The following is a 15,858-nucleotide window of genomic DNA, read 5'->3' as shown; positions in this document are numbered from 1 at the left end:
AAAGTTCTGACACAGTTCACTATTTGTTACGAGGGAGGGGTGCAAAGAGAAGAACAGCCAGGTGTAGCTTTGTCGGCACTTGTGCACGTGCTCCGCGTACACCTGGCTGTTCCTCTCTTTGTAGACCTCCCTCGTAACCTTTTAATTTTTAGGACATAAATTCTGCACAAAAACACAGACTTGGTCTGATGTTTTGTTATGCTCAGTGTTTCACTGAGTATTATATGTTTAGTAGTTTTCGAGCTAGATTGCAATTCATCGGTCCGATTTTGAGCCAAACGGACTATAGTAAGTAGTAAGTAGTAAGGTAATTATATTCATAAATGAAGGTTATTTTTCCAAATTCCTCTAATTGTACAAACGATAGCGGTTTTGGAGTCAGAATAAAAATTATTCGTTTACAAATATCTTATTCTTTCACACAAGTTAGACCTTTAAGTATGGTTATTTATTGAGCAAATTATGTTTTAACAAGTCTCAGTCTATACCCTATTCCCGGCCTTTAATGTGAAATGTTCTGAAGTAGAATGAGATAAACACATATCGTATATCTCATTAGAATCGTGTCGGTATTAGTTATGTGAAACAAAATATTCATTTTTTTAAAAATGTTTAATTTCTGAAATTTTACATATTATATACAATGGTAATTACCAGAACACATATTTTTACAATAAAATACAAGCCAGCATCCCATTTCCAATAGCAACCCCAATTATGAATTGGTTTAAAGGAGAGTGAGAACTGATCTAGCCATCTGATCTGGTCCATAGATCTGGTTTGTTACAATAAAGTGCGGTCAGTATTAAGGTTTGATCGTATGGTTTCCTGGTCTCATTGTCCATGAATCACCACTGTTGAGTTCCTCAAACCAATGTCACAATTTCAAAACACTCCTTTTTGAAATGAAGTTTATGATTGCATCACAAGTGACGGCACCTCGTCATTACTTTTTAACTTTCACCGATGACGTCATATTCAAGATAGTCAACATTCCGCCTGACACCAGCATTTGGTACTCTCGGAACACCCGTTCTCTCTCCACGTAAAATACCGCTTCGGACGAGATCAATCCTGCTGACACTGGTTTTTGCGTACATGTGACCCCTCGTAAACGCTTCAACGCTTTTCACGCGGTTTATATTCCGTGCTCGACGTGCTTCCCGTGCCATTTTCAGTGCATTCGGTAGACCTTTTGATAGATTTGAACCTCGGGGACTGATGACGTCCCTTTTGCGGGTTTCATCGGCGATTTTAACCCTCGGTAACTGAATCATCCTTCCGGAAGCGTACGAAGTCAAGGGAGCTGCGCGACGGTTTTCCGGAAGTTGAATAGGTTGGAGTCTCCGGGGAGACAACTCCATCATGTCCAAATGTGCGTAGTGGGATTTGGGACTGTTTAAATGTTTACCATCAACGTCATCATAACACGACACACCTTGATGAGATGCTGGGACAGGTGCGAGGCTGTGGATGACATAGTCATCCTGGTTGAGACGGAAGGAGACTGACTTCGGCCTGGGTGAAATGAATGTGCCAGGGGAAGAGCGTGGAGTAATGTTGGTGCTAAACATATCCGTCGTAGAGGTCGCAGATCTGCTGCTCAAGTCGGCGTCTGGCTTCAGTATTGGTCGTCGTGGTGTTGGAGTGGTACATATTTTCTTCCATACGTCGTCTTCGTTTGGGCGTTTCCTTGGCTCAATCTTTGATTTCTTTTTGGAATTGTATACACACACAGTGGCGATTATGATGACGACAACTGTTAAACAGAAAGCCACGGCGATGAGGATGCCAATGATTGATGTGGTTGACATGGAACTCGTGCTTGCACCCAACCGAGACTCGCTCAGTGTGGTGGAGTCGAGTGGTGCTGTGGTTGTCGATATGCGGTCTTGTGTTGTTGTCGATGGTGTTGATGTTGTTAAGGTTTGAGGAGAACCTGTGTGAATAAATAACAATTTATGTTAATAAATCTTATTCATCTATTCGTCAGCAGGGCGAGGGTGGCTCAGTGGTCAAAAGCATGTCTATAATCTACGCGTTTCGTTCCTAAGCGCAAGTTCGAATTCTTGATATGTTGGTCTGTCAGCACCGTAGTCTTGCCGCGGATTTTAAGCATATACGGACTTTATCCTCGGACAGTTACTGCCCCTTGGCAACACGTGATGTTGCGTTGTTATGCAAATATTTAACTGGATGAACAATGAGGATATTTTGGTTTGTAAACACATACAAAATTGCATGTCACAATTACTTTACTTTGTTTGGTTTGTTTGTTCTTTAGGGGCGGCGGGGTAGCCTAGTGGTTAAAGCGTTGGCTCGTCACGCCGAAGACCCTGGTTCGATTCCCGACATGGGCACAATGTGTTCAGCCCATTTCTGGTGTCCCCCGCCGTGATATTGCTGGAATATTGCTAAAAGCGGCGTAAACCTAAACTCAGTCAGGCAGTGTTTGTTCCGAACTCAGCAATATTCCAGACGGCGGCGTGTAAATAATCTAGGCTGCACCAGAGAATCGAGTGAGTGACATCATGAGCATCCATCAAGGCAATTAAGATGCGATGACATGTGTCAACCATGTCAGCTAGCCTGGCCACCCGACCCCGTTAGTCGATTCTTACGACATGCACCGGTTGATGAAGACCAATTCCAACTCGGATCTTCAAGGGTCACTTACTGAAGTACTTTATGTAGAATCCAATTTGTCCGCCGGAACTATCCGTCTTGAACAACACGTACATGGAGGCACCGGAAGTGACGTAGGATGGAGTGGATGAGCCACAGAATTTGCCAATGACCGGAGCGGATGCATTCTGGCCTGGAAGACGAAAAATTATGGAATAAATAATATAGACAATTGATTTGTTTCATCGAATTTAGAGGCTTTGCGTTTACATGTGAGGACGTTGAACATAAAATAGAATCAAGCCAAACGGAAGGATACAGATTATATCTTTCTTACCGTCGTGTACTTGCACGAAGTCGTATAGGCAAGAAGCACTGGCCTCGATCTGACTGTCAATAACGTCCATGTGGATCACGTGACTGGGGTCGCTAGCAACGAGCAGCCACGACTCTTCGATGTTACTGTAATTATAATGATGAACATCAACAATCATGTCATCATTATATAGCCAAAGGTGACAGTTACGTTTTAGGAAAAGGTCATATGTGTCGAAGCGTTTGATTTAGGAAGACATTTTTGCCATTACTAAAATAACAAATGATTAGGTAAGATATATCAACTTAAGCAAATGATCACAGTATGCACTCACTCGCCATATTTTTGTGGATAGCTGGGGGAGAAGATATATGTGTCCTTGGGGGTGGCCTCCAGCTGGGTCACACTGACACATTTGTCTGGCAGAGTAACTGAAAAATACGTTACGATATCAGAAAGAACCCGCTCGTGGAAACTTTGTAAGTGATAATAAAAAAGAGTTCATTTTTAAAACGACACAGAATGATGAATATGATTGTACACCGCTTTTAGCAATATTCCAGAAATAGCAAAGCGTAGGAACTAGAATTGGGCCTTGCACATTTGTGGGGAATCGAACCCGCACTTCTGGCTTGACGCCAACCACTTTAACTGTTTGTTTCTAAACAGTGAAATTTGAAACGACAACGCTGTTGAATAATCAACCTTGAATACTTTTAAATTTCATCAGGTGTAAAAGGCAAAATAGCTGTGACATTACATTACTCGTTCAATGCAAAGTATACAGTAGTGACACCAGGTGTTCAAAAATTCCATTTACAAAGAAGAGTTAGTGAGTAAGACGCTCTGATGACGATAAATATTTCCGCAGATAATAGAGTGTCAGCTTTAATGTAGGAGAAAGCCACAATGACGCACATGTATGTGTTAGACTTTGTTGAGAGCCACGGCCGCCATTGTATTATAATTAAAAACACACACAGGATCATAACTGGAAAGGGTTTGGATTTAATCCCGGGATCAGTGGAAGTTAAAAGACCTACAAGGCACATCTATCTTATATACTGAGGGGAAAAATTATAAGTCTCAGTTAATGTTATCATATGTTTGAGTTTCAATTTTAAATCTATAATATATATTACATGATAGAAAAATATCTCTCCCTCTCTCTATATATGTAAGTCAGCATTTAAAGAAAGCTTTCATCTTGTATAATTTTAAAATAACGTTGTTGTTTTTAAAAATTGACAAATTAAAAAACAAAACTAAATAATGCACAGGATACATAATTGTTGTGGGGTTCTTTAATAGACATTATGACTTTGAACAAATCGAACCGGTTTTCGGCACCATTTTTACATTTCAAATACTGTACATAGTGGTCACGTGGTTAAACATTCTTTACCTTTCTCCAACAAACTGTTGAAGAAATGAGTAAAGGTTAAATAGACAAAATCAGCTTTAACAACAATTCTTTCAGTTTTCAATTACAGAAAAACCAACTATTATTTGCTACAGCATAACGTCTTACCTCAGATGAGGCGTCGCTAAGCAACACCCTAAATAACGATGATTCTATATATTGTGGTCACCTTAAACTTGCAGCCATTTTCATAATGCAATGTCAATAAAAGATGATGTTTCGCAAAAAAACGAAGACACATCAATCCACATGTTACCCGTTATTTAATTATCAGTTTGCCGATATTTTCACATAGTCAATAAAAAGGTATGATATTTTATAAATGACAAGTTCTTTATTTATACAATGATACGACGTTTCGGTATAGATTCTTACACCGTTGTCAAGCATGAAAATGCCAATCAAACAGTCAGAATATTTGCATAATTAAGAAAAAGTTAAATATATTGTTTTTCGTATTTTTCAACCAATGCTATCTGTCACTTTACAGTTTTCTGCTTGTTACAACAGAAATCTGGCACAACAAAACTTACCGACAACAACAAACACAAATATCAGTCCTGTATACATGTTTCCGTAAGGAAGAAACTGCGAGTGAAGCACATCCAGATTGTGAACTCACTGTAACCAAACACTTTAACGCCCAGCACAACCACCCGGGTGTAATCCTTATAGCATTAGCGTTATGTAAGATGACAATCAATAAGTTAGTTTACCCTGAGAAGTCCACTGTAAGTCTTATAGGGAAACAATTCGGTGACGTTAAGGCGATTGTAATGAGTGGACGTTAGGGTGAGCATGACGAGATTTGTATATTGACTGGTTGTTGTACTTTGCTACAATAGGAGCGATTATTATTGTACCGGTGTTGATTTTCATATTCTTTATGCGTAAAAATTATCGTTATTTCTATTAGTGATTTTCAAAATGATTTTTTAACCAAAGTTGACTTTTATTGATTGCAGGAATCTATAATAACCAGTTTGGGTGAGTGGTTTCGCGTAAAACAGCAGCTGAATGTTTTGGGATTTTAAAATTTATCTTTTCTAGTCAATCAACACCAGCGTTACGCTAAACCACAGAACTGCAGTGTGGATTTTATTTGTTTGTTTGATTGTTAACTTTGTTGTTTTAACGCCGCAATATTCCAGCTATATGGCTGTGGTCTGTAAATAATCGAGTCTGGGCCAGACAATCCAGTGATCAACAGCATCAATCTACGCAATTTGGATACGATGACATGTGTCAACCAAGTCAGCGAGCCTCACCACCCGATCCCGTTGGTTGCCTCTTCCGAAAAGCATTGGTTACTGAAGACCAATTCTTCACGGGTCAGTACGGGTTTTAACGTTGTCATGTTGAAATGTCAGTCCAGGACTATGTGGCTGTATGAATGACAGATTGGTGACAGCTCGGTTCCGATATCGTATGACATTGGGACTCCCCTATACAAAGGGGACCTCATACCAGTCCGTTGCCCCATCCGAATCGGTCAACCTCACAAACACAACACTGAGCGGAGTTATTCCCTCCTGTGCCACAGTTGCGTTCTGCCAACGGCAGTTCGTAATGTAAAGCGCGACTCGTCAATGAAAACTATCCCGTTGAATCTGGTATGTTTGCGGATCCATCGTTGAAACTGCGTCACTGTAGATTATGTGCATGATGGTCTTGGTTACTTGCGGGGCGGTGAGGTAACCCAGTGGTTAAAGCGTTGGCTCGCCATGCCGAAGACCCGGGTTCGAATCCCCACATGGGTACAATGTGTTCAGCCCATTTCTGGTTTCCTCCGCCGTGATGTTGCTAGAATATTGCTAAAAGCGGCGTAAAACCAGACTCAGTCAGTCAGTCAGTGGTTACTTGCAGTGGGGAGTCGATTCAGGGCCACTGTTTCACAAAGCGATCGTAACGTTACGAAGGGCGTAACTCCTATGATTTAACATAGACTTACGGCAGTCGTAGCGCTGTGATGGCTTTGTGAAACGGGGGCCGGATGGTCCGTGCTGTCACTCAGCGTCTGAACAAGTATCTACTAGTGGAGGTTGCAGCCACAAATATGTTTTGCGGAGATGACGCAACCCGATTTGTGCGCCATCTCGGTAGAACGTCACTCATAACGTTTGCTCATCACCCGGGTTACATTCCCTGGAAGTACAATGTGTTAAGCCCTGTTTCAGCCACTGTGTATCCCGCCGGTGATATTACTGGAATATTGCTACTGGCGGCAAAAAACTATACTCATTCACTATGTGACGTTAGGGAATAATAGATATCACTCTTAACACTATATTGTAGTCACGTCCATGATTCAGGTGATAAGTTAATTCACTGTAATTCTGGGACTTACTTTGTCAACAGTAGTTGCATTATATCCGTCGACGGTAAAACCACTTTTGTACTAGATCCTGAAGTATCCATTGACCCCTGAAGGTCCGGGTTAGAATTGGTCTTCAGTAACCCACGCTTGACGTAAGAGGCGACTAACGGGATCGGGTGGTGAGGGTCGCTGACTTGGTTTACACTGTATGTCGTCGTATCCGAATTGTGTAGATCGATGATCTGGTCCAGACTCGATTATTTACTGAACGCTGCCACATAGCTGAAATATTGCTGAGTGCGGTGTAAAACTAAACTCACTCACTCACTTACTCGCTCACTAACTCACTCCCTCACTGAAGTATCCAATGTTGTGTCCTATTGTTCTTTTGTAAATTCGAATCCGTGCTTTTCATCACCCAGACCACCTGGGTTTCGCTGGATGAAATATTGTCTGAATCTGCCAGAATCGATTTTGTTACAAAACGCTGACACATAACTGGAATATTGCTGAGTGCGACATTAGAAAGAAACAACTTCAACATGGTAGCTTCCACACACCAAAGTACTGGGAAATGGGGAGGAATATTTTATGTCCGTTACCAGTTGATCTCAACAAACATCAACACGAGTTAACTCCCCTTCCATTGTCAGACACACTTTCTTTTCATGGCAATCAATAATTATGCAAACAAAAGCCACTAAGTTGATCGACATTGCTTTCATGTTCAATTTTTAATTATACATAATATTTACGTATGTCAATTTATACTGACTATCAGTACAATCAGAAATAATGTTATTATCGCCACCAAAACCACCACACCTTTTGTATATTTCGTCGCCAGCATCGTGAAAACAGCAGGTGTATGCCGAATGTGACAGGTCGTAATATCGATAGCCGAATAGCGATATAAAGCGTCGGTGTCCCGGCATCCTGATCCTGGAGTGAATCCCAGACGCTACGGAGTTGCTTCCCTTCGTTGTACAAGGCTCAGGTGACGGAGGGTTAGAATTCCAGTTACCCTGATTATAAGTCTTGGCTGTCAACTCGTGCTCATTGGTATCAGCAATATGGTGACATATAGTGTATCGCTTTGAGCTTTCCTCTAAAATATAGCTGGCTGGGTATGATATATATCTAAAATCTTCTTAAAGGTAGTGCTCAAACCATACTAGTGGTCATTCACTAACACTGGTGCAACTGTTGGATACACTATTAATTTGCATACATAACATATATTGTGTATATCACACGTTCTCTAGTGTGGTTGTACGCCGCTTTAAGCAAAATTCCAGCACTATTACACCTGGGAACAAAAACTGGGTATCACACATTGTATCTGTTTTGAGAATCGCCCCCATGCAACGTAAAATTGTGATTGTATCAAATTTGTACAAAGTGAATGAGACAACCGCGATCAAAGTGTACCACATGAAGCCAAACTGTTTTCATCCTGATCAGAAAATGGTTAAAGACCAGTTTAGGAGTGAGTGAGTGTATTTTTACGCCGTTTTTAGCAATATTCCCACAAACTCACGGCGGGTGACGCCAGAAATGGGCTTCACACATTGAACCCATGAGGGGAATCGAACCCGGGTCTTCGGCGTGACGAGCAAACGCTTTAACCACTAGGCTACCCCACCGCCCCATATACCTTAGCATAGAGCAAGGGCAAAATATCGAGTGGCATTTACATCATATGATGCATGATACAGGTAGCATTCTGCTGCGGTGCTTTTTCACTAATAGTATGTTTTCTTCTAGTTCTAGCTATTATGATTTTTAACATACAAAAATGGTATTGCTTGCTCTAAAATGTGAGATATACTGGGCGTTGGAAAAGAGAATCCAAGTAGCGCTGAAGGCTAAAATAACCACCGAGAAAGAGTGCAAGAAAACCCTTCAGTAAACCGCTTCATTAGAGTGTCTGAAACATTAATGATGGTACCAGCTCGATTTTGATAGGCCGGATGCCAATCCTGCAAAGTCGTATTCCAGCACTTCGGATTTCGGGAAACATATTGTTTTACGTTTTTTGCACATTGTTACAATATTCATTTCACCCCTAAGCTAATGAGTGATCGATTAAGTGATCATTGTTTTACACGGATTTTACCAATAATTGTTAGCAGTGTCACCACGGGGGACACCAGGAATAGGCTTCACACACTAAAACTCATGTATGCAACTGTGCGTGTGTGTGTATGTGCGAGTGTGTTTGTGACTGTAATGAGGTGTGACACCCTTCTTACTTTGGTAAAGACCTACGGTACGTATATGGGAACTTGTTCAAGCACATTAACATTACAATCGGTGTACCGCGCCATTCCTACCCTAACAGGGTCAAATTCTAAAAACCTATCACTCTAATCTACTGTTCCACATCCAGAGGCAATAAAGACTGCTCCGTCTAAGTTCTGCTTCATTATATCATGCCTATTGATGACATGAACACATGATTCTGATATGACCAATCAAAGGTTTAAATTCCGACAATAAAACAGACCTTTCCAGTTCCAGGGACACCATTTATGACCATCTGGAGTAGACTTTGACAAACGTAGGAAGCTATCAATGACATATTGTTACCTGCGCTATGCTGGAGGTTATCGTGTCCAGGTGTTGAAAGTGTGACTTGGGACTCTCCGTTGGTCATAACTGAACTTGGGTTAGTGACGTGGTCTTTGAACAAGCTGACAGGTCGGTGGTTGAAGTGGGTGTTTAATGGTGGTAAGAGTAAGCAAACTGTGGTGAAATACTCGTGAGTTTTAACAGTTCATGTAATTTGACAGGAATGGATTTATGAGAAGGAAGGTTGTTTTATGTTCGTGTCCGTGTCGTGATCGGGTAGGACGTGTGTATGCTACCACTACTGGGCAGTAGTCATTACTCCAGCTTTACCACACACAGATGCCATCTGTCTGTTACTACTGTAAGTCATTACTCCAGCTTTACCACACACAGATCACAACTGTCTGTTACTACTGGAAGTCATTACTCCAGCTTTACCACACACAGATCCCATCTGTCTGTTACTGCTGGAAGTCATTACTCCAGCTTTACCACACATAGATCCCATCTGTCTGTTACTACTGGAAGTCATTACTCCAGCTTTATCACACACAGATCCCATCTGTCTGTTACTACTGGAAGTCATTACTCCAGCTTTGTCACACATAGATCCCATCTGTCTGTTACTACTGGAAGTCATTACTCCAGCTTTGTCACACACAGATCCCATCTGTCTGTTACTACTGGAAGTCATTACTCCAGCTTTACCACACATAGATCCCATCTGTCTGTTACTACTGGAAGTCATTACTCCAGCTTTACCACACATAGATCCCATCTGTCTGTTACTACTGGAAGTCATGAAATTAATGCGTCACAAAAATAATGTGAGAACGAGTATCAAAATAAAAACGCTTTTCACATAGTGAGTGTGGTTTTAAGTTTTATGCCGCTTTTAGCAATATTCCAGCAATATCACAACGGGGAACACCAGAAATGAGTTTCACACACTGTACCCATGTGGGGAATCGAACCCGGGTCTTCGGTGTGACGAGCGAACGCTCGAACCACAAGGCTACACTCCCTACTCAATAAATTCAATTCCAACAAGAAAATGCTACCATGGCACCACTTAATCCAGACGACAACGTTGTTTTTGGAACTTTGCGGATTGTCGAGTTTCCGGATTATCGAAAGGATGAATAAAACTGATTTAAATTACGCGTCGTGCCCACTTATCGAAGCAAGGGTTAGGGGTATTCACCGATAAAGGTCTATGTAAACAGCTGTCGTCAAGGTGACCGAGGTTCCGGATTATAGATGTTAGACTAATAAGACTTACCTAAGAGCTGCAAATGTACTCTTCCCCACCATACCCAAAACAAAGAAAAAAGAAAAAAAAGAAACGCATATGTGATATTGATAAATGGAATTTTAGATAAAAATAAAAAATAAATGTTACATGGTTTTAGGTTACTTTTTTGTGTACGCGGAGCGAAACTTTTAATACATGTGTGCGTTCCTGAATGTCAACGGGTACAAAAGTGGCATTGGTTCGAATATGCACGTGCAATTCTGAGGATTGTAAGCAGGGACATTCCCTATATAACGCCACCTTGCATTCAGATAGTCATCAGCAAGTTTTATCTAAATGAAACAATATTGTTATGCCGCTGGGTAGTCTCAACAAGCTGTTGTCACCTCAGAGGCCACCAGAGTACCATGTGACTGATACCAACAAAACAATTCAACGCCACGACATGATAGACCTCGGATGACCACTGCAGCACAGGAGAGGTACATCCGAGTACTTCTCAGCCACTGCAAGTAGAGTACGTTTGAGAAAATCGTCAGCGCGAACGAGTCGCAATCGAGCCAAAAGACTCTATATTGGCCTTGTACTAGAATCGCGGAATCTTCGGAATCTTCAAATGTGGCGACAGGCTTGGTTCAGTGACGATTCACCTTTTCTGCTTTAGTACTGTGACGTCGTTTCTACCGACGTCAAAATGAACGTTTTGCCCAGAATTGTGTAGCCCAAGTTGAATTATATGATGATGATGGGCGTGTCACGAAGAGATCTAACCGTGTGCGCCTTCCAGGAAATTCAGTACAGAATCTTAGGATCACTGACCAGCAGAGGGAGTTGTTTCAGCAAGATAATGCCAGGCTTCACACAACACATGCAGCTATTCTGTATCTGCAGATTGAGAACATTACAGTGTTCCATGGCCTTCACGTTCCCCGTTCTCAACCCCATGTGCGATGACCTCGGTCGATGCATACGTGAACGTCAACCGGCGCCCCAGACGATAAAACGACTGTCGCACAGATTGCAAAATAAATTAGCCAGAAGTCCACAAGGTTGCATTTATACCGAGACAGTGCAGATAAGTTTTGGGGGCTCGTGGTAGCCACGACATATATTCCTAACTGGGAACGGAAGCCTTGACTTACTGATCTTTCTAGAACCTCTGCGTGTTAAATGACATTTGATCTTTTGCACTGTGAAATTAGTCAGCAGCTGATCCAGAATTACATACGTTATCTTGCTTTGAAGTAAGCCGATTAAATTCGTGAAAGAGGGAGAGTGCACTTAAGTCACTCGTTGTATCACGTCTAACACTTCTGCATGTACTATTGCAGGAACTAACTTGTACATACCGACCGCTATCGCCTACACTGCGGCGACCTGTACTAAACGACTGCCAGTGCAGCAACCTATTCAACGTCCACGACTAATAACACTGCATCGTCTTCTATCACGACCTTCACTGATATTAGTAAACAACATATTTCACGAGTTCGACTAATACCAACGTCACTAGCATGACTACTGCAACGACCACGACTACTCCTTACATTGCCACAATCACAACAGCAACCACTACAGTTGCCACTACCACCACCACAACCGAGTGCTCCGTAGGTATTACCACGTCTACTGGCAATGAACTTGCCACAAACACTACGAATGCCATACCACGTCTATAGCTACTACGATGAATACGGCTAGTGTCACTGTCATTACACCGACTATTGCTAGTGCGACGACCAAGTGAGTGAGCGAGTGAGTATGGTTTTACGCCGCTTTTAGCAATATTCCAGCAAAATCACGTCGAGGGACACCAGAAATGAGTTTCACACATTGTACCCGCGTGAAGAATCGAGCCCGGGTCTTCGGCGTGACGAGCGGACGCTTTAACCACTAGGCTACCCCACCGCCCGCGATGACCAAGACTACTACGACTACGCACTGTAAATGCTACTACAACAGCTTACAACTGCTTTTCAACCACTACAACTACACCAGCTATACCACCCCACACCCCACCCCATCGCGATCACTGTAGAGTCTCTGTTGAACATTATTCTTAACCATCCTCAGAGACAGATTTTATTTGGTTTAATGGTGTATTCAGTTAAACTTATATACTCATTTAAACAAATAAGAGAACACTTGCCATGTACAAGTGTTCCTTTATTTATTTCCAGAATTTCACCTACAGTGCAATACATACCTTGTAAAAACCTGGAAAAGAATAAAGGAACACTCGTACTTTCATGTGTTCTCTTATTTATTTCCATGAGTGAATGGACCGACAATCTCAGCGTCTGCCATTCACACAGTTTTCCAAATACAGTAGGTACTTATATCCGGACGCCACACATCAAAACTCCCGCCATGCGACATGTAAACCCTACATGCACTCAACAAAAATGGGTTAAATATAACCATGATATGATCTCAAAGCCCTCCGTCATTACATTCGTTGAAACTTTTTTCTCAGGCTTGTGACATTTCCCATTAAACAGCAATAAATGCTAGGTGATATGTCTCCACGTGTTTACCAGCACAATGTCCTTCTCGTCAACAAACGTTGTAAAGACGCCAATACTGCAGCGTAATTATATCTATCACCAATAACGCTTGGCTTTATAGCCTAGATGTAGTATTTAGGCAACAGTTACCTCCAGTAGGCTGAACACATCATCTCAATGACATGCTTAATGTATACAACCTTCACATCCATGCATTGTTTGTTTGTAAGCAGGTCGTAAAGAGAGGAATTAGAGCACCAGGTATTACGGTTGGGTTGTTTGGTGATTCATGTTTTCGTAAACAACTCATCTGGAAGTAAGGCATGTTTAGTAATGTATCGGGGAGATGTAGAGATTAGTTGTATGACCACGTATAGCGAAACAATAACGTCAAAAGGGTCTATCGAACAATCCTACAAATCCACTTTTGAAACACTTCTCACATGATCGAGGCTAACATGTGACAATTGATGAGAATGTCGTATTTTATGACACTTCCAAACCAGTGACTATTTATGAGAATATCAGCGTTCACGACACATGCAAAACACTCCTAAAGTGATCGATTGTAACAAGTAATTATTGTTGGGAATACCGTATTTCATGAAACACCCATAACAAGTCTCGTGTGGTCTAGGCTAACGAGTGACTACTCATGAGTATACCGTTTGTCATGACTCTACCAAAACACGTCTCATGTGACCGAGACTAACAAGTGACTATTGATAAGAATACCGTTTTCCATGACTCTACCAAAACACGTCTCATGTGACCGAGGCTAACAAGTGACTATTGATAAGAATACCGTTTTCCATGACTCTACCAAAACACGTCTCATGTGACCGAGACTAACAAGTGACTATTGATAAGAATACCGTTTGTCATGACTCTACCAAAACACGTCTCATGTGACCGAGGCTAACAAGTGACTATTGATAAGAATACCGTTTTTCATGACTCTTCCAAAACACGTCTCATGTGACCGAGACTAACAAGTGACTATTGATAAGAATACCATTTGTCATGACTCTTCCAAAACACGTCTCATGTGACCGAGGCTAACAAGTGACTATTGATAAGAATACCGTTTTCCATGACTCTACCAAATCTCGTCTCATGTAATTGAGGCTAACAAGTAAATATTGTTGAGAATACCGTATTTCCTGGCACATCCAAAACACGTCTTTTGTGATCGAAAATACGCCACAGCTGACCACGGGCAACGAGTGAATATTGGGAATACCTCGTTTCATACCACATTCATAGTACTTGGAGCAATCAACACTTACAATGATATCATCACTTGATTCAACAAACTTTAATATGTAATTCTTTAAAACACTCACCGAAATTATGAAAAACAATAATTATTACATGTCATTGAGTTGGTCTGATTAAAATTAGGATTCTAGCACATACACAGATAAAACATTTAAAAACTTAGTGTGGTCATTAATCACTCAGAATATAATTCTACGAAAAGTGATATCATTTAAAGAAATAAAGCCATGATGAGAATGACACAGAAATGAAACCTTCCATGACTGAGTACTTAAAATGAAGGTTCAGCAAGTCCTTATGCTGGGAGCCCGAAAACTTTCATAAACTTTCTTAACAACAAGCATAGAAATGTGACTGTTTTCTCTGTATGCCTTGTTGATATAGTAGTCATGTCCTTGAGTTCAAATGATAAGATACGTGACACGTCATTAAGAAAAATGTTTACACGTTGCAATATATAAGGTACCAGAGTTTTCAAGTCTTTATTCGACGCAGTATTTATGGTAAGTTTGCCAGCCCTTCTGTTAAGTGGTTACTGGAGACAGATTTAAAGACATATTTCTGTGTGTACTTATACTCAATATTACTCTTTGATAGGATGTCGAATTTCAAAATATTTCTATAATTAGGTTGACTTAGGACTTTAGACACCAGTGATCTTTTATAGACATTATATACATTTAATGAATTAAACAATGCAACCCTTTGTATTGCTTTAATCAATTGCTGCACATGGCGAATGCTACCGTGTACACAATCAATGGTAATGTGTAAACCAGTGTTTCTTCAATTTCAGAATTTCAAGTTTAATATTCATTATGCTGCTGTTGGTATGGCTCTCCATCGTTGGGGCGGCTTTTGCCTCAGAACAGTGAGTGTCGAACAAATTTTTTGGCCTTACTATATGTGTACAGTGAGTTAATACACTGACGTACAAAAGAAAGAACCCATCTGGTCTTTGGGGATTATTTTCTACGAAACAAAGTAAACATTTTGAAAAGTGTTTTGATTGTGAATCCACAAACATTGTGGAAACACACCACAGGTATAGTACCCAGTTGCGACAATGCCTGAGCTTCGCGTCCATGCACCTCTTCTAGGGCTGGGACGGGTCCCGGGATCTACCCTACCCTACCCCAATACCCGTTGTATTAATCCTGACATCAAACTTGTAAGAAATGGCATTTTTTTCTCCAGCTAAAATTTCGAGTTTCTCAATGTCTTAACCATGTATTATATTCAAAAGAGGCGACTGTAAATTATGTCTGAATCTCCAAAAACAACACAACCTTTTAAGCCAGAGTCCAACTCATTACCCAACCGTCCCGGGTATCCGGGTTACTCGTCCCAGCCCTCTCATCTACTTTGCTTTTTTATGCCCAAAGGTGGATAATCTAGTATTACTACCTGGCGTCGACGTTTAATATAACATGTATCCAGACACGACTATGCATTTATGTTTCATCCAGCCTTAGGTCCGTTGGTCAATCAGCATAAATAGTAAATAAATGTATACTTGTCATAAACACTCGAAGCGTGTAGGCACGTGTGTTACTGTGG

At 41.1% G+C, this 15,858-nt stretch overlaps 1 protein-coding gene across 1 annotated transcript in view; it reads left to right on the top strand.

The window, feature by feature from the left end:
* The first annotated feature begins 14,736 nt into the window (after positions 1 to 14,736).
* The window catches only part of LOC124261380 (CD109 antigen-like), a 43,884-nt gene continuing 42,762 nt past the window's right edge, over positions 14,737 to 15,858 (top strand). The window contains exons 1-2 of the mRNA XM_046695690.1: positions 14,737 to 14,801; positions 15,095 to 15,169. Of these exons, the coding sequence (XP_046551646.1) occupies positions 15,117 to 15,169 (53 nt within the window). The 5' untranslated portion in view covers positions 14,737 to 14,801; positions 15,095 to 15,116. The remainder of the gene's footprint in view (positions 14,802 to 15,094; positions 15,170 to 15,858) is intronic.

The sequence above is a fragment of the Haliotis rubra genome, unplaced genomic scaffold (assembly GCF_003918875.1).
Source record: "Haliotis rubra isolate DU_JTF1 unplaced genomic scaffold, ASM391887v1 Scf799, whole genome shotgun sequence".
Taxonomy (NCBI): Eukaryota; Metazoa; Mollusca; class Gastropoda; order Lepetellida; family Haliotidae; genus Haliotis; species Haliotis rubra.
The sequence above is the reverse complement of the archived record's forward strand: the minus strand, read 5'-3'. Positions and strand labels throughout refer to the sequence as shown.